Here is a 24,474-nt window from a genome sequence, read left to right as displayed (position 1 = left end):
AAATAGGAAACTGTAAATGGTCCGGGGACATTAATAAGTAGATTTCTGAGTATTAGTAAGAATGTTTTTTTATAGATTCCTTCATTTAATGGCTTGTTTGTACCGTGGCACATTAAAACCAAGGGCAAAATTTGAAATGCAAAGTAGCTTCTCCTCCCTCACTTTCACATCTGTTCACAAGCGCTTCACTGGAGAACAATGCAAGCAAAATATCATGACCGCAGCAGTACAATCATCCCAACTACCGTGTTAAAAATGAATTCAGAACCAATCCGTTTGGGTCAGTAAATTGTCTTTTTGAATGTATTCTCTTTGCAGTGAAGATGTGCACGGGCACTCAGAACTTGTTGAGCGTGACAGGGAGTCCAGAGGTTCAGTACAAACTCATGAAGGACATGTACAGCGGCTGCCAGATCGTCATGGGAAACCTGGAGATCACACAGATGGAACACAACCGCGATTTCTCCTTTCTGCAGGTGAGTGGAAAACACCGGCGAGCTCTTGTGTTTTTTTCAACTCCGTTTTTCTCAAGACTTCTTTAAACTGTACACAATTGTTCAAATACATGAAGAATATGGAGGTTTAAACATGAATGTAGACTGTAGAAGTACAATAATCTGGATTTGGGTAGATTTTATTAGAAATGTTATCAATAATATTGACTTTCGATTGAGGTCCTTCAGATGTTAAAGGTCCTTAAGAAGTGTGTAGGAGAAAATGATCATAGATCTGCTTTGAAAGCTCACTTCTCTACAAAGCAAATGTGTGAGCACACAGCAGTCAAACCAGATTGAATTGCGTGCGGCCGTGTTTTCGACTCACAACGTGGCTGTTAATCACAAAATAAGATTCACAACCTGGTTGTGACTACTGTGGTTTGAGTAAATCTTTGACCTTTTGACCATGTTGTTAACCCTCACCACCATCACTGTCTCTGCAGTCCATCCGTGAGGTCACAGGGTACATCCTCATCGCTATCAACCAGTTCAAACGGTTACCTCTGGAACAGCTTCGCGTCATCCGAGGAACGACTTTGTACGAGGATCGATTCGCTCTCGCCATCCTAGTCAACTATCAGAAGGATGGCACGCACGGACTGAAGGAGCTGGGCCTCATACACTTGACAGGTGAGATAACACACACATGAGAGGTGATGCATAAACTGTGGATAATAAACTTTGTAATACGCTGGAGGCCTTTCGCGTGCTCATTGCTTCCCTCTGTCCAGTGTGATTCCAGCACCTCGATGCTCATACAGATTTTAAAACATCTCCAACAAACGGCACAGTTTGCCTCGTAGACATTTAACCGCACCTGTTTCCAATGGTGACGTGAGATTAGTTAAATAAATAAATAGTAAAATAAATGAAGATAAATCTAATTCGTGCTAGTTTATATCATAAATATAAATAATCAGTACAATAAAGTAAATTCAGGACACGTGGTATAGTTTAAGTATACCTTTAAGTGGAGTAAACTCTAAACAACTAGTTTGTTGAAACAAATGAGTTTCTGAAACCATACTTTGAAGTGAACTCTCATTAAACTAAACTTAACATCATCCTTTTAGTTAACTATTTATGAATGCACATGAAGTATTATACTGTTTTCCTATTTAGGTATTCATTTTTCTATGTGAAATATGCCTTAAACCAGTGGCGGCTCCAGACAATTTTGATTGGGGGTCAATGGGGGGTCCTGGTCATTTAAAGGGGGGTCTCATGAAAACCAACAGAAAATACAGTGGACACGGGTAATAACTGCATATTAATGCTACTAAACAAATAAAACATATCAACTACTTTGTTTTTAATTAATGAATCAATTGTAGTTTGCAAACAATATGCTCGAACTTTAATTGCCATATCCACACCCAGTGCCGCTGCTAGCCATATTGGTGCCCTAAGCATAATTCCATTATGATGACCCCCCCACCCTGAAATTTGCCAGTTTAACTTTTTATTACCAAACATATAACTCAATATCAATAACACAATAGCAGCATCGCAGTATAAAACCTAGGAACACAAAATAGAGAAAGTAAAATCTTCACAGCTTTGCTGACATATGTAGAATAGCCAACACACACTACACATTTGAAAGTGCAAACTTTTCTTCAGTAAACAGAATTAGTAGCAGCACATCCACATTTCCCGAATTTAAGTTAATTAAACATGGACATACCTGCATGTGATGCACGGGCATCATCTCGCAGTTTCTTCTTCTTTCTTTTCTCTGATCTTGACTCCTAATGTCTTTTCGGGGCCATTTCCAAATAAGTTGCCTAGACTACCATCTGTCAAACTGTTAAATCTTTATCCCGGATATATATATTTTAATATATATCAAATATTTTTAAACCAGGAAGGGGTGGGGGGTCTAATGGGGGGGTCAAGGCGTTTTTTGGAAGGGTCTTGAGACCCCCCTGGCGCCGCCACTGCCACTAGTGTGTAATGTTGCTCTTCGAGCATTAATAATATCTGCAAAACGATAGAGCTCAAAGTTCAACGCCAAGCGAGATATTGTCTTTAACAGAACGAAGTCAAGTATTCTTAGAATCCTTCATTGTACCTTTAAGTTTATCTCCATCACCCAGTTATAGGCCAAATATACTTTTTTTCTCAAATTACTTAAGTGTAATTTTAAGTATATTTCTAAGAAGTACACTAAAAGTAGACCGAAAGCCTATACTTTCTTATTTTTTAAAGGGTAGGGCCTAAGTCATTACAGAACATTTAGTGTAAAAAAATGTTTGTGTTCTGCTGTAGAAAGAAAGACATTTAGGTTTGAACCAACATGATCGTGAATCATGAACGTACTGATAAATTTCAGTGTGACAGTTACAGTTAAGATGAGATGTTTCAACCTGTTTAAGAAAACACGACACTTCTAGTGGGGAATATAACCTTGCTATTGTGTGCTATGTGTGTAAATTGCTGTGTGAAAAGGAATGAACGTGTTTGTTTAATTCAATTGTGACTCTTTTAGAATGGATATCAAGGTACATCGTTTTTCATTTCAACACAGAACATATCTTTAATAGTGCTATTTGTTAAGGCTACAAAATCAGATAAATGATAAACGAACAATCCAAGCCGTATTTAAAGACATAATCCACTCATACATCGAATCACTCAGATTTTTAAAGTCCTGACAACCACACTAGAAATGTTCAACCCATTTGTTTGCTGTTCAGTGACTTCAAGATGTTCAGTCTTTGTTGCTGTTTTTTCCCCTTCTATTTATTGCGACGGGTGTGTTCACAGAGATCCAGGAAGGTGGTGTTCAGATCATCCAGAATAAATTCCTGACCTATGCGCTGCAGATTAATTGGTTGGATATTGTTAAGGACAGTGGGGCAGAAGTCATCATTGAAGACAACGGAGAGAAATGTAAGAATATGTAACTGCATTTATTTAGTAGAATCATTGCGATATTTATCGGTGGTTTTAGGGTTGCGTAGACTCAGTATGGCTTTTAAGTTTAGCCAAAATGACTTTTACATTAGTTGATGTTCCAATGGACGATTGAGTTTTTCTCTCTTTTACATGCAGCTCCCTGTGATGAGTCTTGTGGGGATCGATGTTGGGGTCCAGGAAATGACAGCTGTCAAATCTGTAAGTGCACACAAACACGTTTATTCTAGACTTCTAATGTTTCTCCATCCCCTAACCGCCACTGTAACACACATACATTTCTCACCAAGTTTCTCTCTGTGTTTCAGTGACAAAGACGGTGTGCGCACCGCAGTGTAACGGCCGGTGTTTCGGACGCAGTCCTGGCGAGTGCTGTCACACTGAATGTGCCGGAGGCTGCACCGGACCTCTTGACACCAACTGCTTTGTATGTCCAAACAATGCTATTGAACATTTACTTGAATAGGAGACGTTTCTTGTTTAGTTTATTAAGTTTTATTTGTGTGTGTGTGTGTTCACAGGCCTGCAGAAACGTCAATAACTCGGGCTCATGTGTGCCGCAGTGCCCGCAGGCTCTGATCTACAACAAAGTGACGTTCAAACTGGAACCCAATCCTAACGCCAAATACCAGTACGGCTCCATGTGTGTGTCACAGTGTCCACGTAAGCGATCATCTGATTCCTCACTTCACTGGTTACACATCATTACAGCCTTTCTATAGTGCACAGTTACCTGCAGTGTTGCATTATGGGTAATGGTGTCAGTACTGAGGGATTTGTTAAGGGTTTATGTAATCTAATCGTTTGGCTTTCTTTTTTCTTGCTCTGTTCTTTTTTCTTTAGCTAACTTTTTGGTGGATGGCAGTTCATGTGTTAGAAGCTGTCCTGCTGACAAGATGGAGGTGGAAAAGAAGGGGGAAAAAGTAAAAAGATGTGAGCCGTGTGGGGGTCTCTGTCCGAAAGGTAACGCTCACACACAGACACACAAACACGCACACAAACATGAAACTGGGCCTAAAGATTTACGTTACAGCACAGTGCCATCATTCCTGCTCATAGATTCATTTCACTAGATCACAACATTTTCAACATAGAAAGCATCCAAAAAAATGTGTCTTCAAGTCACTTATTCATAAACAACGTAGCTATTATTTCATAACAAATAATATTTTCTTAAAATGCATTTTCTTTGGCATTAAATTTGCTTTTCTTCTTTTTTGTCCAGCGTGTCCTGGAACTGGTACGCCCACCAGACAGACTGTAGACTCACAAAATATTGACAGCTTTATAAACTGCACTAAGATTCAGGGCAGTCTGCATTTCCTGGTCACAGGAATCACAGGGTAAGTAGACAAAAAATGGAACGGGGAAATGATTGTACAGTTGCAACTTTTGTTTGGATTTTGTGTGGCAAATGTTTTGGCCAAACTGCATTGTATGGAGGACAAAACCTGTTCCTTTTCTTTTTCTCATCTTTAGAGACGTATACAGAAACATTAGTGCTCTCGATCCAAAGAAACTGAAGATTTTTAGCACAGTCAGAGAAATCACAGGTGAGTGTGATGCTGTGTGTATATACTGTACATATTATCTATACACTGTGTAACTTACATCCATGCCCTTGTTAGATATTTTGAGTGTTCAGTCTTGGCCTGAAGAGATGGAAGATCTCTCTGTCTTTTCAAACCTGACAACCATACAGGGAAGAACACTCTACAGGTAAAAACATTCTCAATCTTTTCTGTGTTCATCTGTCAATGTTTGAGGCAAAGTTTGAGGAACAGTTGTTATTGTTTGTATTCATGTTGATCGCTCCTTTCTTGCTCTCTCTCTCTCCAGAGGAGTGAGTTCTAAGAGGTAGGATTTTGACTTTAGCTTGTACTCCTTCTCTTCCTCTGTGTTTTATGTTCAGATATGAAACATTCAAATCTTACATTTGCATGTGTGACAAACCTTTTAAATCATCTCAGCGGTGTGGTGGATGGAGATCAAGCATGGGGAATATGGGTGCTGCAATTCTTATTTTGATTTCAAATCATTCCTGAAATGTGATTTTTGAAATGTGAACATAATTTGCAAACGGTAATATAATTATAAAACTCTTATGTTCCTTGTGTATTTAAAGTGATAGTTCATCCAAAAATAAAAACATACTGTCATCATTTGCTCATTTCAAACACAAAAGAAGGTATTTTGAAGAAAGTCGGTCACCGAACGGCACCGGATCCCGTTCACTTCCATTGTATGGACACCAAACCAATGCAAGTGAACGGGTACCAGTTATCAACATTCTTCAAAATATCTTCTTGTGTGTTCTGCGGAAGAAAGAAAGTCATTCAAGTTTAATATGACAGGAGTAAATGACGACAGAATTTTTGGGTGAACTATCACCAAGTAATTTCACATATTTAAATGAATATTGTCACTTGATTATATTTAATATAAAATATTTTAAGTATATTTAGTGCTGTCCAACTATTAATCGTGATTAGTCCGTTCAAAATAAAAGTTTAGAATATTAATAAATAAACATTAATATATCATTTAAATGATTGGTAACTATAAATAAATTCATACAAATATTTCCTAAATATGTATACATGCATGTGTGCATGTGTTTATAAATACAAAATGAATTTGCACGGTGCACAGAAATATATTACGTAAACACAAACTTTTATTCTGGATTCCTTTAATCGCCATAAATCATTTCACAGCCCTAATTATATTGTGTTCTGCAATTCATACATTTTTGCCTCTCTACCACCATCTCTGTTTGAAACATAAAATGACAGATTCATTATGTTCTTTTTTGTACATGGGTTGAAGAAAATTGACATCAAACTGACATTTTCCACAAAATCATATCCAACAGCTCCAATTGCAAAATCCTATATTATAATCTTACTGTTATGAATTGGGGTAAGAAATTTGGTGATGTCAGCCGATGATGAAAGTTTTACTAAATATCTCTGTGATCTTTCAGGGCTTACTCACTGTTAGTGATGAAGATTCCCACTCTGAAGTCACTGGGTCTTCGCTCTCTCAAGAGGATTGGTGATGGAAGCATCTACATCACAGGAAACACGGAGCTCTGCTATCATCACACTGTTAACTGGACACGTCTGTTTAACCACCGGCCCACCCGCCGCCCGAAGACCCTAGACATCAAAGAAAACCACCCGGAAGAGGAATGCAGTGAGTTCATGTTTAGCACGTTCAACTAACTTCTCAATTCACAACTAGTCGATCACATTAATCCGACCCTAAAATGACACTGAAAATATTCACTTCTTTTGTGTGTTTGTGTAGTCAAAGAAGGGCACATATGTGATCCCCTGTGTTCCTCCGAGGGCTGTTGGGGTCCAGGACCCGATCAGTGTCTGTCCTGCAAGAACTACAGCAGAGGAAGAACATGTTTACCACACTGCAACTTTCTGTCTGGGTCAGTATGGGATGTCATGCCCGCTTTTATGAATGTCATTAGTCAAAAAGAAGTATTTAGAAGTATTGGTGCATCGTGAATTAGTTAATTTAATTGTGTTAATAGTAAACATCTAAGTCTACTTCTAACAGACTTCTCAGAAACATAACTAAAGTTAAGTACACTTGACATACTGAAAGTCTAATATATTTGGTCAGTACTTGTTGTCACTTTTTGATGTTGATCTATATACTTTAAAGTATATTGAAATATTGCGTTTGAAGTACACTCAGCTTGTAATTGACTCATTTCATTGAGTAGCATACTACTTTTAATATAACATGTTCAGTTTATATAGTAACAAGCGTAGTAGATAAAACATCTGATCTTCTTTGTACACTGCAATAAGAATTTCAAATCTACTTTAAGTACATAATAATAAATTTAGTTAAACATTAAGTATGATGTTCACCTAAAGTAAACTTATAGGTATACAGCAGTTTACTGAGAGCATACTTTGAAGTGTACTTAAAAAAGAAAACTTAAGAAAAGACAAAAAAAGATACTATAGTATAGTATAGTTGCAGTATCCTCGTAAACTTGTGGACTTTTACTTACTGTAACTTACTGTTACACTTTACTTTATAATCTACTACGGGCCATTTTTTGTTGATATAGTACACATACGAGTGTACTACTAGTACATTGATTGACATTAGCATATCTACTACAAAACGTATGCTTAAGTGTACTGTATTTCAAGTATACTTGATAAAATCAGCTTGAAGCACACTTGAAGGCAGATGTATAAGGTTTGTGTCATCGTCTGTGTTTCTCTCCACAGTGTAAAGCGAGAGTTTTCCAGTGAAAATAACGAATGCATGCCGTGTCACGCGGAGTGTGCAGTGCAGGAAAAGAAACACACCTGCACAGGACCGGTAATCTCCTGTTCTCTGAAAGAACGTCACTTGGGTGCGTTTGTGGACTGTTAGATTTTGAACAATCGCTCTGTCTCCTCTCGTCTCCAGGGGGCCGACCAGTGTGAAGCGTGTGAGAATCTGCAGGATGGGCCGTACTGTGTGTCCTCGTGTCCAGAGGGGGTTCAGGGCGAAAACGGGCTCATCATTTATAAGTTTCCAAACAGCCAGCAAAAATGCCAACCATGCCATGCCAATTGCTCATTGGGGTGAGAAATCTTACAATTAACGAAATAATGTTAATATAAATACATTTGACACCTTTAGTAGCACTTATCTAGAAAAGCAGGTTTAGGTATTTTAAAAAGTGCTGCATTACCATAAGAAATGTCCACTCTTCATTTTTTTGTGTAATAAACTTCGGCATGTCACTTTTCCTGCACCACTTGTTTTACGGACATGCGTGATGTCTTAAAACATGCGGTTAAAGAGGCATTCTGTGTATTTTCTGTGTTAGATGTCTGGGACCGGGTCAGAATGACTGTGTGGATTCCACAAGGACAGTCGTGGGGTAAGTGTCTCCCTCTTCTGGTGGTCTTAACTCGGTTTGTAATTGTGCTCACGTTGTTTTGTATCGCAGGTTGCCCGTTACAGCAATAGTGCTGGGTGTTATATTCGGGGTGATGGTTGGATTCACAGTGTTCGTGCTCAGTGTTCTGTATCGGAGAAGTGTTGCCATTCGACGAAAGCGTGCCATGAGGAGATATCTGCAGAGCGGAGAGGTGTGTGCACAAATAAAAAGATACACAAAAGGTCTGATAAACTGCTAGGATTGAACTAAAAACGTGTTGATGTGAATGTCTCTAGAGTATCGAACCACTGGAACCCGGAGAAAAAGGTATGAAAGTTCACGCTCGGATTCTGAGATGCTCTGAACTGCGGAAGATCAAACTTCTCGGCTCCGGAGTGTTTGGCACAGTGCACAAGGTACTTACACACTCGACAGACATACCTTTGCAGGAATCTCAAAATGTTCTCGTTTTTCTAAGTATGACTCTGTCTAATTGTTGTTGTTTTCTTCATAGGGAGTGTGGATACCAGAGGGAGATACAGTGAAGATCCCAGTGGCGATCAAGACTATTCAAGATCGTACGGGTCGACAAACCTTTACTGAAGTTACAGATGTAAGACATAAAGACTTTTAAAGCTATATTATTAGAGACATGATTTTCACTGGGGGGACATTTTTAATTTGACATACGTTTTCTGTTATTTATTTGACAGATTTTCCACGTATAATGTAAAAAACAGATTTTATATGTATTTTTGAAATAGACGGCAAATTTACAAGAAAACGGGGAATACTGTTTACTATATATTCTGTAATTTTACCATGAAATTGTTTACATTTTTTCGTTCCAGCTGACAGAAAGTTTCATTTTTTAAGAAATTTCTGGTGACATAAAATTATCCTGACCTTTTGTTCCCATTTTGCAGCATATGTTGGCAATGGGAAGTCTGGACCATCCGTATATAGTGCGTCTGTTGGGCATCTGTTCGGGTCCCAGTCTGCAGCTGGTCACTCAGCTCAGCCCTCAGGGGTCTCTGTTGGATCACATCAAACAGCGTAAAGGGGGTCTGAATCCTCAGAGGCTGCTCAACTGGTGTGTGCAGATCGCCAAGGTAATACAACACGTGTGGAATTAGTCTTTACTCCTATATACTGGTGGAAAACCATAAAGCTGTTATTAGACATCCAACTCACTAAATACAGCTCTGGAAAAGTTCAAGTTTATTTTAACAACAAATATTGTACCAAAGTACTGTACAATTGTGAAAATATAACAAGATAAAAATAGACGAATTAAATAAACGAATAAGACTTAAACAACTAAAAACATATACGTTGGTACATTTTAGTAATCATATCTTTTTTTGCAAAGAATGAGAACTGGCCATATCGTTCAAAATAATAAAGAATATGTAGTGTTTTCAGACATCAAATAATGTAAAAGTTACACAAAAATACTTTTTTTTACCAAAATGTTATAGTTCAATTTAAGCTGAACGTGAATCTCTAGAAAACATAAAGAGAATTTTTTCATGTTCCCCCTAAAGTTGCTATTTATACATATGTATTTAGATTAAATGATCATTTTTGTTTCATTATGTAAAGAACATTGACAGAAAATAAAAAAATGGTTGAAATACTTTCCAACCTCAAAAGATGCAAAGACTACAAATAATATACATTATTTACAAAACAATTCTAATTCAATATTTTTTCTTACCTGTATTTAAGAAAATGTATGAAAAATATGATTTGACGAAATAAGCCTCATTTTCATTCAGCTTTCATGCATCCCAGCATGCTCTTGGTCTTTCACATTACTTTTGGAGGTTTCTGCTTATGTTGGAATTCAACAGACACTTGAATGAACATCCGGCTCGACATGATCATTAAAAGACTATTTGAAAAGATTTCTTAATTTTTTCCAGAGCTGTATGGTTTTCCTAAGCACCATGTGTGTGTTTTTGTGAGTCTAGTGCACTAAGTAACTAGTGTACTACTGTCCCTCCTAGGGTATGTACTATCTAGAGGAGCAAAGAATGGTCCACAGGAATCTGGCTGCCAGGAACATTCTGCTCAAGAGTGACTTTATAGTTCAAATAGCCGATTACGGCGTTGCTGACCTCCATTACCCCGACGAGAAGAAATACTTCTTCAACGAAAGCAAGGTAAACCAAAGCTTCATTTGACCAGTAGAACTGGTGATGATAACAGTTATCTTACCACTAAATTGGGCCTTTCTAACGTTTGTACATCCTCTTAGATGCCAATTAAGTGGATGGCCCTTGAAAGCATTATGTTTCGGAGATACACGCATCAGAGTGATGTATGGAGTTACGGTAAGTGTGTGTGCATGTCCTAAGATAATACTTTACTGTGAAAGAAATCAAGCTTAGAATAACAGACCGCTCTCTCTGTAGGCGTGACCGTTTGGGAAATGATGTCATATGGGGCGGAGCCTTATACTGCTATGAGACCAAAGGAGATCCCTGATCTGTTGGAGAAAGGAGAGCGCCTCTCACAACCTCAAATCTGCACCATAGAAGTCTACATGGTTATGGTCAAATGTAAGTCTTCCACGCTGTTCAGTATAAAGACACACCTGATATTTATTGCTCATATAAGAAAGTTCACAAATGTAATTGTATTTATTAACAGGTTGGATGATCGATGAAAATGTTCGGCCAACCTTTAAGGAGCTTGCCAACGAGTTCACGCGAATGGCCAGAGACCCGTCCCGCTATCTTGTCATTAAAGTAAGGCAAACTCATTCGATGCATCTGATGTGTCATAAAAAGAAAATAAAGCTTAAGATGACTGTTTTTATTTGATGTTTCTCCACTAGGAGGAACACAAAACTCAGGACGCCGCCTCAGATGAGTCACATCAGAGAGGCACAGAGATGGATATTCTGGGGGTCGCGCTGGAGGACCAGGAAGACGAAGTATTGGAAGATGCGATAGACATGCAACCCTATATAGCGCAATCTAGAAGTTTCTCTAGGTTGCGCATCGATTCTCATCGGGTGTGTTGAAGTATATAATAAACGCTACACTGTTTTTAAGTTTTTAACCACAACTTCATAGCCATTTCAACGCACTATTTTAAAAACATGTTGAAATTGATCAAATTGAATTTTAAGTTAAAGGCAAGGTTAAAAACTTAAGGCTCCAAAAATATTTCACATTGTAGGACCAAGAAATAGGACTGATGTTATGATATTAGTTTCTTGGATGCTGTTTATGTTACAAATTTTAAGTTGTCATTTTCTTTCTGTCGTTACCTCAGTCGAGTCTGACTCCATCCAATATGGCTGGATATCTGCCAATGACCCCTGGTCTGGAAAACTCTGTGCAGGTGAGCATTTAACACGGTTCAATCCTGAGTCAACATTCATTTCTATTCTCCTTTTAGTAGTCTTGTGTTGTCTTTCCGTCTACCAAAATACAAAAAAACAAGTACAGATTATGTCATAGATATACTGTAGGTCTATATGTGTCATAAACTACTAAATGCACTGAGATTATACAGAGATGTTTACGCGGTATCAAATATTTGAGGAATTGGAAGCAGTCATGAACTAAACGTTTACTGTCCTCCTTATTTTGCTGTAGATGTTGTGGCCGTCTCGTTCCCGTCTCGACTCTGCGTGCACCGAGAGCTCCGAGGGCCACGGCACTCTGGTCGAACAGGAGATGAATGAAGACGTTTCATCGGTGGGCAGTATGAGGAGGTTCAGACATCGCGAGGACAGCGCTTACATGTCACAGCGGGACAGCTTATTAGGACCTACAGAAACACCCTATACGGGGACACAAGGAGAAGAGGACCAAAATGGATATGTGTTGCCTGGCTTTGGAGACAGTCCAGAGAAAGGTGAGTGTGGCAAAAACGTACAGAATATATACTTTGATGACTTTCCTTCTAAGCAATACTGAAATGTGAACACATCTTTTTTCTTCAGAGTCACTTCTATTTACACCCTCCCGTGCCACGTGTTCTCAAAAGAGACTGTTGAGAGGTCATTCCGGGGACTTTTTAGAAGCCCGCAACGGGAAAAATGAAGAATACGAATACATGAACAATCAGACCCTCTCTCTCGGGCACATTCCAGGGCTGCTTAAAGATTACAATCCGCGGCCGACGCGAAACCGCAGTTCCTCCTTAAACCCCGCGGGATTGTACGGCGCTCACAAATCTCATAGCTCAATCAGACCCAGCAAGAGATCGTCCGTGGAGGGCTCGGAGAGCAGCGGAGGTCTCTCGCTGTCCTCAGCCGACCAGAGGAGTCACAGCGATGGTGATTTCCTCTCCAGCGAAGCCGAGTACACGGATGCCGATTTGGATCCCCATGAGGTGCAGTACGAGTACATGGACATCCGTGGAGGTGGTGGACCAGCGCTACTCAAACTCAATCTCCCGAGACCCGTCTCTCATCCTCCCCTCAGAAGGTTGTCACAGGGCGATGAAGACGAGTACGTGGAGGACGACTATCAGTACACTAACCAACAGCCACGGCTGAGGAATTCTCTGAGGGTGCTGGGCGAGGGTGAAGTATATGAATATGAGGAAATGGACTCATTGGCTGCTGGTGGAACTTCGGCTGTCGAATATGAAAACCTGGAGGGAGACGGAGAGGAGAACGTCGGCTTGAGGGATGGAGAACTGTCTGGCGGACACAGAAGCCAAGGGGTGTACGTCAAAATGCACGCAGGCTTGAAAAATAACTCTTTTGACAATCCTGACTACTGGCACAGCAGGACCATGCGTAAAATGAACGCCGTCCGCACGTAGGAATGAAAGATGGGTTGTGGAATATTGTGAACAAATGTAGGCTTCAATGATCAAGATTGTGCACTTCTCACTAGAATAATCCATCTTGACAAAATAAATGTACTTTTCTTGATGTATATTATGGCATTAAGTGTTTAACACCGTTCCAGTCACACCGCATGAAGGGTCAGCCAGAGAAACTTATGAAAGACTTTTATTTTGGTGGCGGTACCAGATTGAACTACAAGTTATGCACTGATATTTACAGCTATATGTAAATAAAAAATGAAATGTTCTGTTAATGCCATTGACAAGCTTGTCATGCGTTTATGTCATTTGTAAATAGGTGTTGTTCTTACATGTCTGTTATTTTGTGTTCTCATGAAGTGCCATATTCAATGGATAGCTTTTACTGGTGTCCGTCAGGCATCTATCCAGATGTAATCGTGTTATTTTCTCATTTTTGTTTAATTTTAAACACGGGAAATCTGAGACATCAATTTGTAATGTGATGCATATGGTCAGTTATACAGCATATTGATCGAATCTGGCACAACTTTTTCCTCTGAGAAGTGTTTGAATGCCTCATGAACAAATGATAATGAAGTACTTGTATTATGTTTCAGATGAAATGGCCAGTAAAGCTTAACAACAAAACCAGTTTTGTACAAACATATCAACAGCTAAAGTATTTTCTTGATCTCGTTCGATACATTGAATGATGTATGTAATGTCATCGACTCATAATGATGATAACTTTTTTTGTATTGACTACGTTTTATGGTAAACCTTTAATAAAATGTTTATACGTAAACCTGGACTTTCGCAATTTAGACACTTCGAACCACCATGTTCCTCTTAGTTTTAAATATTTTACATGAGTTTATATTATAAATATCACCTCAGAAAATAATCAGAAGTGCAGAACAGCAGATTTACATTCTATATGGATAATAGGATACATCTGTCATATATCTATTTTATCTTTAAATATTAGTAAAAACCTACACAAAACCTCACAGGGGTTAAAGAGACAGTTCACTTAAAACTGTTTTTCATCTACATACCTCTGTAAATGTGAAAAGAAATTGAAGAAATTTCTTCCATAGAAGTTCAGTAATGTTCATGTTTTTAGGATGTTTTGGGGGTGAACTATCCCTTTAATGTTTTTGAGAATAACGAATAACGATCTTAATGCATAAAAAGTCCACAAAACATCACATTTAATCGATTTAAATGTACTTTTAAATGTAATTTATCCCACATGATAAAATCCTAGAGTATTTATTTATTATAATCTAATAAAAAATAAATATATTGCAAAATCTATTAGAAACGCTCACTATAGTATTAAAATATTGAAGTATTTCCTACAGTTAATTATTTTACTATAGCTATAGAATACTAAAAATATATATTATAGTAAGATAAACCAAAATTTACAATTGTTTACAGCAGTAAACACTACCAGTATCTTTAAATGAAATGCAGATCCAGAAAACGCTATTAATTCTCATATCGTTGAATGCAACATTAGTTAAATGTCATATTATTAATACCCTCGTGTTATTTCTGGAGCTTTATATGAATATGTTTTAAAGTGCTCATAAGTCTGAGAGAAAATGAAAAAACACAAAGCTGACATTTATTTCAACCTCGCTTAGTTTTGGCGCCGTACGCCTCTGACGATCAGCGTAGTAGGCGGGGCCACGCCACGCTGTGCGTGCGTAGAGTTCGTGGGCGGAGCGCGACGGTCGGTGAACCGCTCGGTAGTGCGGTGACTGATTCCATCGGATTGAGACAGACAGAAGCTACGACATGTCCGACGACGAGCAGCAAGACCAGACCATCGCCGAGGACCTGGTCGTGACCAAGTACAAGATGGGCGGTGACATCGCCAACCGTGAGTTTGACGTTTGAGTGATGGAGACGTTGAGTCGGTGCCGCGGGCCTCCACGTGTTCGTGCAGCGTGTGAAAAACGGGTCCTGCTCTGGCTTCACGCAGCACGCAGTCGTATCGGATCTTTACGTACATGAGTACAAGCATGACTTTTCCTCTAGTGTTTATGTGAAATATATTACCCGGTATACACTTGTGTGGCCGGTGGCGGAGTCATGTTGGAGCTAAAGCTAGCTAGCATTAGCTCTGCGTGCATGTCAGTGGGCATTCGTGATAGTCTCGTTGGCAGCTGTTGGTAGTAACTGAGTTACGTGGGTAACAGTGCAGATCAGTGAATATTAATGGCATAGCACACAAACACATATAAGTGATGATATCATGGATGCTAAATTAAAGACAAACTAGGGATGCTGACAGGACTGTTGAGTTTATGAATGGAGAGCAGCTGGTGTTTGTGAGTCATTGTGGTTTTGGCACTTTGAATACTGCACTGCTGGCTGGACTTTCTAAAGCAAGCATCACTTTGACTGTAGCTTTTAGATTTTTTACAAGTTCTTGATGTATCATAAAAGTTCTCAAAAAGTCATCTTTTCAATCTCTGACATGCCAAGGATGCACCTGCATTATGCACATCATGTGTGTTTCTCGCTGTCTGTGTAGAACTTGTGCAAACATTGAATCAGGAACTTTATTTCTTCCACTTTCATGAACGCTTGTCTTTTCTTCTTTTTTTAGAGGCACTGCGGCTGGTCATTGATGCAGCCAAGCCAGGCATATCTGTTCTCAGCCTCTGTGATAAAGGAGACGCTTTCATCATTGCGGAGACCGGGAAGATCTTTAAGAAGGAGAAGGAAATGAAGAAAGGTGGGTTGACGTTTTGATTTTTTTAGATAAACGCTTGTGCTTATTAATATTATTTTGTAGAGAGATGTTTGTCCGTGACCAGAGTGGCCTATTTTAGGCACAATGAATGGTCTTATTGCAATATCTCTCTCCTCGCACATTATTCAGATGATTGTTTTGTTGAAGGTTGGTGGTTGTCCTTTCTTGCAGGCATTGCGTTCCCTACCAGTGTGTCAGTCAATAACTGTGTGTGCCACTTCTCTCCCCTGAAGAGTGACCCAGACCACATGCTGAAAGATGGAGATATGGTCAAAATGTAGGCAAACATCCCCTCTCACCAGTTCGTCTGCGTTTGTCTAACCTCGCCATCTCTCTTCCCTCTTCTTCAAGTCACTACCCTTCCTCTTACCGGCCTAATATCTGTATTTTCCATCTTGTCTGAACTTTTTCCCTACTGTGTCCCTCAGCGACGTCCCAGTGCTGTCTGTGCCCCATCCAGCTGTGTCTTCCTGCTTGTTCCCGTCCCTTGTGTTTCTGTGATTCACAAATGCAAGTGTGCATGTAACTGGCACAGTGCTTGTTTATGTTTATTCTGCAATGTATTTGTTAAGTGTTACTAAAGATTACGGTCAAGTCTGACTCCATTCTGGGTTGAATGACCCCGTTTTTATTTCCAATTTTTCTTGTTATTTATTTAGTCTCACTTAAAAGGCATTTCAGATGTCAGTTAGTGTCTTTTAATTGTATCACAGTTTGCTGTTGTAGTTTATCCTCCAAAAAGTTCTGCCTTTATCAGGATAAGATGCATATTTGGCCCTGGACAAACAAAACCAGTCTTGTGGGTATATTCGACAATATGCGGCCAAAATACAACTATTAAAAACTCTACAATCTGAGGGTGCAAAAAAATCTAAACACTGAAATGATTGTTGTCCACATTAAGTCCTTAGCATAGCATATTACTCCGTAAAATAAAGCTTTGATATATTCACGGTAGGGAATTTACTAAATATCCTCATGGAGCATGATCTTTACTTGATATCCCAACTAGGGATGTACCGAAATGAAAATTCTTGGCCGAAGCCTTATAAATTAAAATAAATTACTCGCTCGAACACTGAACATTGCTTGACTCATTTCTACTATTTATCTAGCCAATTCGTTCACTATTGAATAAACGGAATGGTCAAAATGTGCTTTTTATATTTTCTGTTGCTTTTCAATATAATCACTGTAACTTAAAATAACATTGAGCAAAACAAGTATGCCCTCTCCCTTCTTGAATAGTCTATTTTAGGCCTACAACTGACTGTTCAAAGAATGTTCTGTACAACAAAACACTTCATAGAAAATCTTTTAAGCAAAAAATATGAATTCGTGAAAAACTGTTGAATTATTATAGGTTACACTGCAAAATGATTTTCAAAAGCTGACTGTTCTCTCAGAAGGTGCACTCATGGCCGAGATGCACAGAACATACTTTGACAAGTTGTTTAGTACGGTGAAGTGTGTGCACGCGACCGCTGTGCGATGTCTAAAGATGTTGCGAGCGGCGGGGCTACTGTCAGACGAAATCATGGTGAGACGACCGTGCCGAGTGGAACTAGGCTCACATGACAACATAACTGTAACCATTTCAGACTGTGCTTAAAACGGTTCGGTGTGATGGAGGCAAACCACTGAGCTGGTTGCTGCTTGATCATATCACACGCTTGTTCGGTAAAATGTATTTGGCCATCACGCTTCGGCCGAACATGCTTTCTTTGGCTATTTTCGGTTGCCGAACATTCAGTGCATCCTTAATCCTTATGATTTTTGGCATAGAAACAAAACCGATCGTTTTGACCCATCCAATGTTTTCTTTGTGGTAAAAGAAATCCTGTGCTTATGACTGGTTTTGTGGTCCAGTGTCACATATGTCTTAATGTAATAAACTCTTGTTCTTGTCTTATTTTAACTTGTACACTTTGTCTCAACAGTGATCTAGGCGTACACATCGACGGCTTCATCTCCAACGTGGCCCACAGCTTTGTTATAGGAGCCACAAAGGTTTGTTTTTTTCCACACATACCTATGCAAATTTTTGATATTTATGTACGACTTCATAATTGTATAAACACTTGAAAGTGCTGTTACAAGTTATTACAAGCTTTCTGGAATACTTGGCTGCGATTGACCAGTCAGAATTGTTTTTGATGTTTTCTCATGTTTCTCGTATTGCCGGTCTAATATTTAAATCAAATGTTTTTTATTGTTGTCACAAACTCTAGATCATATATTTTGTTGTGATGTCCTTTAGGAGGCACCTGTGACGGGAAAGAAAGCTGATGTCATCAAAGCAGCGCACCTGTGCGCAGAGGCCGCACTGCGTCTTGTCAAACCTGGCAATCAGGTTAGTGCATAATATGGGGATATTGACTTCGCTTTTTGACTTTGTGATCCCCGATTGTCAACAACTACATTAGAAGGCCCGCCCTACGTATAATTTCTACCTTATAAAATACTTAAGTGCGTGGCATATCCAGAAAGATGCATATTTGTTATAACATAACTAAAAAGACATTTATTTTCCGGTTCTGTTTACTTTCTTAGAATGCACAGGTCACTGAAGCCTGGAACAAGATTGCCAGGTCATTCAAATGCAATCCAATAGAGGGTGAGTTATTCTTATTATTTAAAATCACTATAAAAACACTAGCATAACCCCTTAAGAGACAGCATTATTATCACATTATAAAGTTAATGTTATAAGGTGTGGTTAGTCTGAGTAAACTCATTTCTGCTACAGGATCGTGACTTCTAATGGTGTGAATATGTGATGTTTAGTTTAATAACACATAATAACTTTAAAGAACCGACCAACCCAAAGTTCCTGAAGTTGTCAACAGGAATGTTTAACCGTCTCCTGTTCATTGTTTTGCCATTATTCATCCTTTCACTTTTGCTTGTGGATAGGTATGCTGTCCCATCAGCTAAAGCAACATGTTATTGATGGAGAGAAGACTATAATCCAGAACCCAACAGATCAACAACGGTATGAACTAGAAGTTTACCAACCTCATGGTTTGATTTCGTTCTTGAAAACAGTAATACCATGAGTGAGATTGCTAATGCCAAAATCATCACCATTAGTTGTTGTTCATACCTAGAAAGGAAGTCTGGGATTGTTTGAGGTTGAGTGAATTGGGAGATTTTTTGGGGGGAGAATTGTTTTATTTTAGAAAAACTTTTCGGGATTTTACATCAGCTGTGTCTGGTGAAATGTCGCCCTCTTGTGTCTGAATTAACAATGTAGACATAACAGCTGCATCTATATTCATTTCCAAGTATTTGCCAAGTACTACACTGTTGAACATACTGAAACAGACAGAATTTTGTTCAGGGTGTCCTGGATGCGTAATGATGAATGCAGTTGTTTGTGTTTTATTACAGCAAGGACCATGAAAAAGCAGAGTTCGAAGTTCATGAAGTGTATGCTGTGGATGTGCTTATCAGCACAGGAGAGGGAAAGGTATGATCACAGCCTCAAGAACAAACATCTGCCATTGTAAATCTGTCCTTAATGTTCATTAGCTTTGACGTATATAAAAGAAAAGGGAAACCTGCATAATAATAATGTATTTTGCGTAATAAACAAGATGAGAATAAAAACCATGATCTGAAAAATTTTAACAATAAAAACAGAAATACAAAAATTTTTTTTTTTAAAACATTAATTGTTTTCTAAACGATTGTATTTACAATTTTGTTGTACATAGTAATAACTACATTCAAGACTTAATTTAACCTATATGTAATCCAATTTGAATGCGTGTTTTATTTTAACATAAAATTAACAAAGGATAAAATAGAAAAGGATACAAAGAATGTGTTGATCCAGGTCAGTTGTTGGCAGCTTGATCAATTGGAATAAAGAGACAAAATAAATGAACACAGATCCTCAATATCAGAATAAATATATATGTTGTGATGTATTTTTTCTCCCCTGGCATATTTAATATTTTAATATATTTTTTTCACATGATCTCTCCCGCAGGCTAGAGATGGAGGTCAGAGAACAACCATCTACAAACGGGACCCCAGTAAGCAGTATGGTCTGAAGATGAAGACGTCCAGAATGTTCTTCAGTGAAGTGGAAAGACGCTTTGACGCTATGCCATTCACTTTAAGGTATCTGTACTTTTCTTGCGCTGAATATTTAGGCAATTTGAAAGGTGTTATTTCAGAAACGTGTTCTTCGTGGCTCAATCACGGTGTGTTTGAGGAGATTGTGTAGAAGGCCTTCAAAGGTCAAAACATTTGCTTATCTGAATTAGATCTCTTGTTCTTTCCTGAACAAAGTTCTTAACATTTTGTAGATTTTTTTATAAGCAAAGTTTGGAGTTGTATTGTTTTGCCTGGTCACACTGACTGAAGAATAGCTGATTTAACCTGTTACTATAGAATGAGATTAAACCTGGGCTCTTTGTCCTGTAGGGCATTTGAGGATGAAGGTAAAGCCCGTTTGGGGGTGGTGGAGTGTGCCAAACACGAGCTTCTGCAACCATTTACTGTACTGCATGAGAAAGAAGGCGAGTCTTGGTATCAGTTCCTCATTTTTCTTAATACTTTCTTTACCTACTAACCAACCTGTCTCTCTTTCTCTCTTCTTCTTAAGGCGAGTTTGTGGCTCAGTTCAAATTCACAGTTCTGCTGATGGCCAATGGGCCTTTAAAAATCACCAGTGGGCCATTTGAAGCAGAACTCTACAAATCTGAACATGATATTCAAGATCCTGAACTCAAGGTATGTTACAACCATCTCTTTTGAATGAATTGAACATTAAAATGTGATCCGTGGTTTTTGATTTTTGTGTATTTTATTACAGTCTCTGATACAGAGTTCTGCAAGTCGCAAAGCACAGAAGAAGAAGAAGAAGAAGGTGAGTCTCTTGATCGAAGCATGAAAGAACATTTTCATTAACATGAAACCATGGTGTCCTTGTCACAACATCCCGAGTGCCACCTAGTGGTCAAAAATTACATTTACTGTACTTAAATAGTTTTTAAACGCTCCCTAAACTCATCATTGGAGATTTTAAGAAATATTTCCCTTGCGCGGTTGTTAGACTTGACCAAGAATTGCTGCTTGCAGCTATATTTTATTTTACAGTGAACAATTTAAACTCCTACAGTAATTGTTGTGTTACTAAGCTTTATCAGTCAGTAATTTAGTTCCTCTATGATTAATTTTATTTTGTTTTATAGGCCTCCAAAACTGCAGAGAATGCTACAGGCCAACCAGCTGAGAATGAAGTTGCAGCAGAATAGAGGCGACACAACGCTCATGAAGCCCTTGACAAGAAAAAACCTCAACATTTCAGTCTTGCGCCACTGTTTCAAGCTTTTCCTCATCAAACCTTTAATTGAGAGTCGCTGTTAAAACTCCTGTTGTGGAGAAATGTGTCATTTAGATCTGGACTCCAAGTTGAGTGCAACAAATTTGTACTTTCATAATGAATCTCTTTACTCTTTTGAAGCACTCAATTTACATCTGACGACTAGAATGCAATGCCTTTTTCAAAATCGAATTAAAAAAACTTCGCAATTCTTTTATGGAGTTGCGTTTTTCCACAACACGCTTTGTTTGCTTTTTGAAATGCTGTGCTTTATCCCCGTGTTAAATTTAGACTAGATCTGATTAAGAGAAAAAGAGTATGAAAGGCTTATTCGATTTGCAGGTTTTCCTCGGGGTTGAAATCTTATGCACTTTTTAAAAAAAACGGAGCATAAACTTGACTGCCAAACTCAAGTCTTAAATATTAGGAAATGTTTAATCACATTCCTGCTCACTCCTTTTCTTGTTTTTTATTATTTTGTTAATCTAACGAGATTGAGATATGCTAACTGAGTTTAATATTATAAAATCAGATTTATTAAGTGTTTCATCAAAGGTGTGGGTCCAGATTACGCTAAAGCTACTTCTAACAAACCTGTTTAAACTGATGGAGATCTCCGTAAGGACCAACATGATATCACTTTTACTGTATCTCTATTTCTCCAAGGCTGACTGAATATTCAGATATGCAAAACTAGACTCAAACTGAATTTGAAAGGTTATTTCCGTTCAGTAATTTTCAAGGAGTTTGTGGGAAGTAGCTCTAGAACAATTCTCGATCGGTCTTATTTTAGTAGGTTTAGTTGAGGTTTTCTAAGTAGATTCTGTGGAATTTTGTGAACATCTTGGCTTGCTATTGCAACCGATTTACACGGGACGGGTTTGAAGTTCACCCAACCTTTTTTTCCCTGCACAAACGTTAATATGGGACTATTTTACAACTAACAAAATAAAAACAGAGCTTTGAACATGTCTCTCTTTAGCCTGCGCTCGTCATCAAAGATAAATGTCCCTATTTGTCGTGCTTGTGCATCGTATTATATTATTATAAATGTAACTTCGAAAGTATTAACGTAATATCACTTATACATTACTTTTTTTTAATATCTCTAACAATATCTGTTACAGCCAATGTTGAATATGAAAACCTTAAGGTGGCCACAGGGGGCGCTCTGCGTCCATCAGTAAAGATCCAACCCTTCCTAGTTAAATGGTTTTCTTTTGAACGTAATTCTTCATATTATAATGACATGGACCATAAAGAAAACGGACACTTGAATCCATATGACAAGTCGCTCAAAGGTACAACAATCATGCGTTTCACTAACTAGTAAACATTAAGTTTAAATCTGACCACAGTTTCGGTCATTTCACATTACTGCCATCAGTTAACTGTCAGGCAACATGCTAATTATTTTATTTCGTTTTCTCTACGTTAAATGTTTTCAATAACCAAATAATTACAAAAAAACTTTATTTTATATATAAGCTCTTAATTTTCTACCTGTGCATTTCTACGCGACGAACAATCGCTGTTTATTTGGGGTGTAATGTCAACAGACCAATAGCCAGCGGTCAAGGGCCGCTCCGATCCAATCGCCGCTCCATACGGGACGCGGTGGGCGTGTCCGGGGTGCTCCTCAACCGAACGCTGAGGAGTTCGGAGCAGACGGCGGCATCTGCGCGCGGAGGCGAAACAAGGGAACATTCGGCCGACTTTGAAAATAACCGGACCGTAAAAAACTGGACGCGCTGGACAGCGAGCCGTTCATCTCTTCCCGCACGCAGGTCTCATCGCTGACAGCCCGTGGTAAGTTCACGCGTCTTTCCGTTTTCCCGCTGTCGTATAACGGATTATTTTTCGCATGGGATGAGGAGAGCGAGTTTGATACTGCGGTTCGTTTCAAGCGGACCGAACCTTTTTTGGATTGGGGAAATGGCGCCTTTGGGTAACCTTGTGTCGCCTAGTACACTTATTCAACGCCTCGTTAGGGCATCTAACGAGAGATGATGATGATGGTGGTGGTGGTGAGGAGGAGGCGCGTGCGACTCCCGTTTCGCGGGCGCGAGGAATGAGCACACGCTAGGCGGCTAACTAACGGCCGCGGTAACTTCACTCAGTGCATCAGATGTAACGGTCGACGACATATTCTGAGGTATTTCACGTCTAATTCGTCGCTTGGGTCGTGAAGAAAGATGGCTGTGAGGGAGTTTATCATTGAATGAATCGCTCAAGGACTGAGCTGCGGGTTTACAGGGGATTCTCCTCACCCGTTAAACGGCGCTCGTCTGTGGAATTGCAGGCATGACCCATTTTTGGGCCGCTTATCTTATTTTTAGGGCGCAGTGAGGTCCCTTTGTAGTGTGTCATAAATAGACGACAATATGTTTTGCTGCTTTTATTGGGTTGTTGTTCTTGCGACTAACATTAGTGCGATGACCAATGAGAAACGTGTAACGGATAACTCGTATATAGTTATTATATAAGATGCTGCTTTCAGCCAAATGACATCTAATTTAATCTGTGTTTTGGCAATATTCCTCTATGCATCACCTAATAAACAGGCAATGATGTTTTGTGATATAATATGTGCATTTTAAATATGCCCTAAGTATCTTAACAATGTTTTTATCATAGCTTATATTTAAAGTGCTCTATACCTGTGCTTTTTATGTAATGTGATGGTAGTTGTGACTGAAATGTACTTGACAATGTGTAAAATAAGAAAGGTTAGAGCCTTTATATCCCTCCGGCCAGGCTGACATGTTCAAAATGAATCCTTGCTGTTCCCTCACCATCTTTCCTTTTCCCAGGTGGCCTAAAAAATTTAGTTCCTCATGCCGGAGATGGCGCAGCGGAGCGGGCAAGAGGACCCCGAGCGGTACCTCTTTGTGGATCGGGCCGTGGTCTACAACCCAGCTTCCCAGGCAGACTGGACGGCCAAGAAATTGGTGTGGGTGCCTTCTGAACGCCATGGCTTCGAGGCTGCCAGCATCCGTGAGGAGCGAGGAGAGGAGGTACTCGTCGAGCTGGCGGAAAATGGCAAGAAGGCCATGGTGAATAAAGATGACATCCAGAAGATGAACCCACCAAAGTTCAGCAAAGTTGAGGATATGGCGGAGCTCACCTGCTTGAACGAAGCTTCTGTGTTATACAACCTCAAGGACCGCTACTACTCTGGGCTCATATATGTAAGTGCCATTTCTCTTCTTTTGGGGATGTCATTCTGGTATGTTTTGTGGTATTAGTGCTT

At 39.1% G+C, this 24,474-nt stretch overlaps 3 protein-coding genes across 3 annotated transcripts in view; all 3 read left to right on the top strand.

Annotated features, from left to right (window-relative positions):
- Positions 1-319: 319 nt before the first annotated feature.
- On the top strand, positions 320-13,921 carry erbb3a (erb-b2 receptor tyrosine kinase 3a). The gene is made up of 28 exons (XM_079460588.1): positions 320-476; positions 941-1,127; positions 3,267-3,392; positions 3,555-3,617; positions 3,725-3,843; positions 3,938-4,079; positions 4,260-4,379; positions 4,642-4,759; positions 4,896-4,969; positions 5,045-5,135; positions 5,256-5,273; positions 6,403-6,614; positions 6,729-6,861; positions 7,685-7,778; positions 7,869-8,026; positions 8,275-8,328; positions 8,398-8,539; positions 8,625-8,744; positions 8,843-8,941; positions 9,255-9,440; positions 10,341-10,496; positions 10,592-10,667; positions 10,749-10,895; positions 10,987-11,084; positions 11,174-11,353; positions 11,617-11,685; positions 11,943-12,204; positions 12,293-13,921. Exons 1-28 carry the CDS (start codon positions 324-326, stop codon positions 13,120-13,122), a joined length of 4,227 nt encoding a protein of 1,408 aa, XP_079316714.1. The 5' UTR covers positions 320-323; the 3' UTR covers positions 13,123-13,921.
- An 854-nt stretch (positions 13,922-14,775) lies between these two features.
- Positions 14,776-22,194, top strand: pa2g4a (proliferation-associated 2G4, a). The gene is made up of 13 exons (XM_079460423.1): positions 14,776-15,004; positions 15,737-15,865; positions 16,055-16,160; positions 17,824-17,893; positions 18,144-18,236; positions 18,437-18,500; positions 18,800-18,878; positions 19,277-19,355; positions 19,881-20,014; positions 20,321-20,415; positions 20,502-20,629; positions 20,712-20,765; positions 21,091-22,194. Exons 1-13 carry the CDS (start codon positions 14,920-14,922, stop codon positions 21,151-21,153), a joined length of 1,179 nt encoding a protein of 392 aa, XP_079316549.1. The 5' UTR covers positions 14,776-14,919; the 3' UTR covers positions 21,154-22,194.
- A 661-nt stretch (positions 22,195-22,855) lies between these two features.
- myh10 (myosin, heavy chain 10, non-muscle) overlaps positions 22,856-24,474 on the top strand; it is a 42,033-nt gene continuing 40,414 nt past the window's right edge. The window contains exons 1-2 of the mRNA XM_079459539.1: positions 22,856-23,030; positions 24,035-24,412. Of these exons, the coding sequence (XP_079315665.1) occupies positions 24,059-24,412 (354 nt within the window). The 5' untranslated portion in view covers positions 22,856-23,030; positions 24,035-24,058. The remainder of the gene's footprint in view (positions 23,031-24,034; positions 24,413-24,474) is intronic.

The sequence above is a fragment of the Barbatula barbatula genome (assembly GCF_947034865.1).
Source record: "Barbatula barbatula genome assembly, chromosome: 7".
NCBI lineage: Eukaryota > Metazoa > Chordata > Actinopteri > Cypriniformes > Nemacheilidae > Barbatula > Barbatula barbatula.
This window is presented reverse-complemented; position numbering and strand designations above follow the sequence as displayed.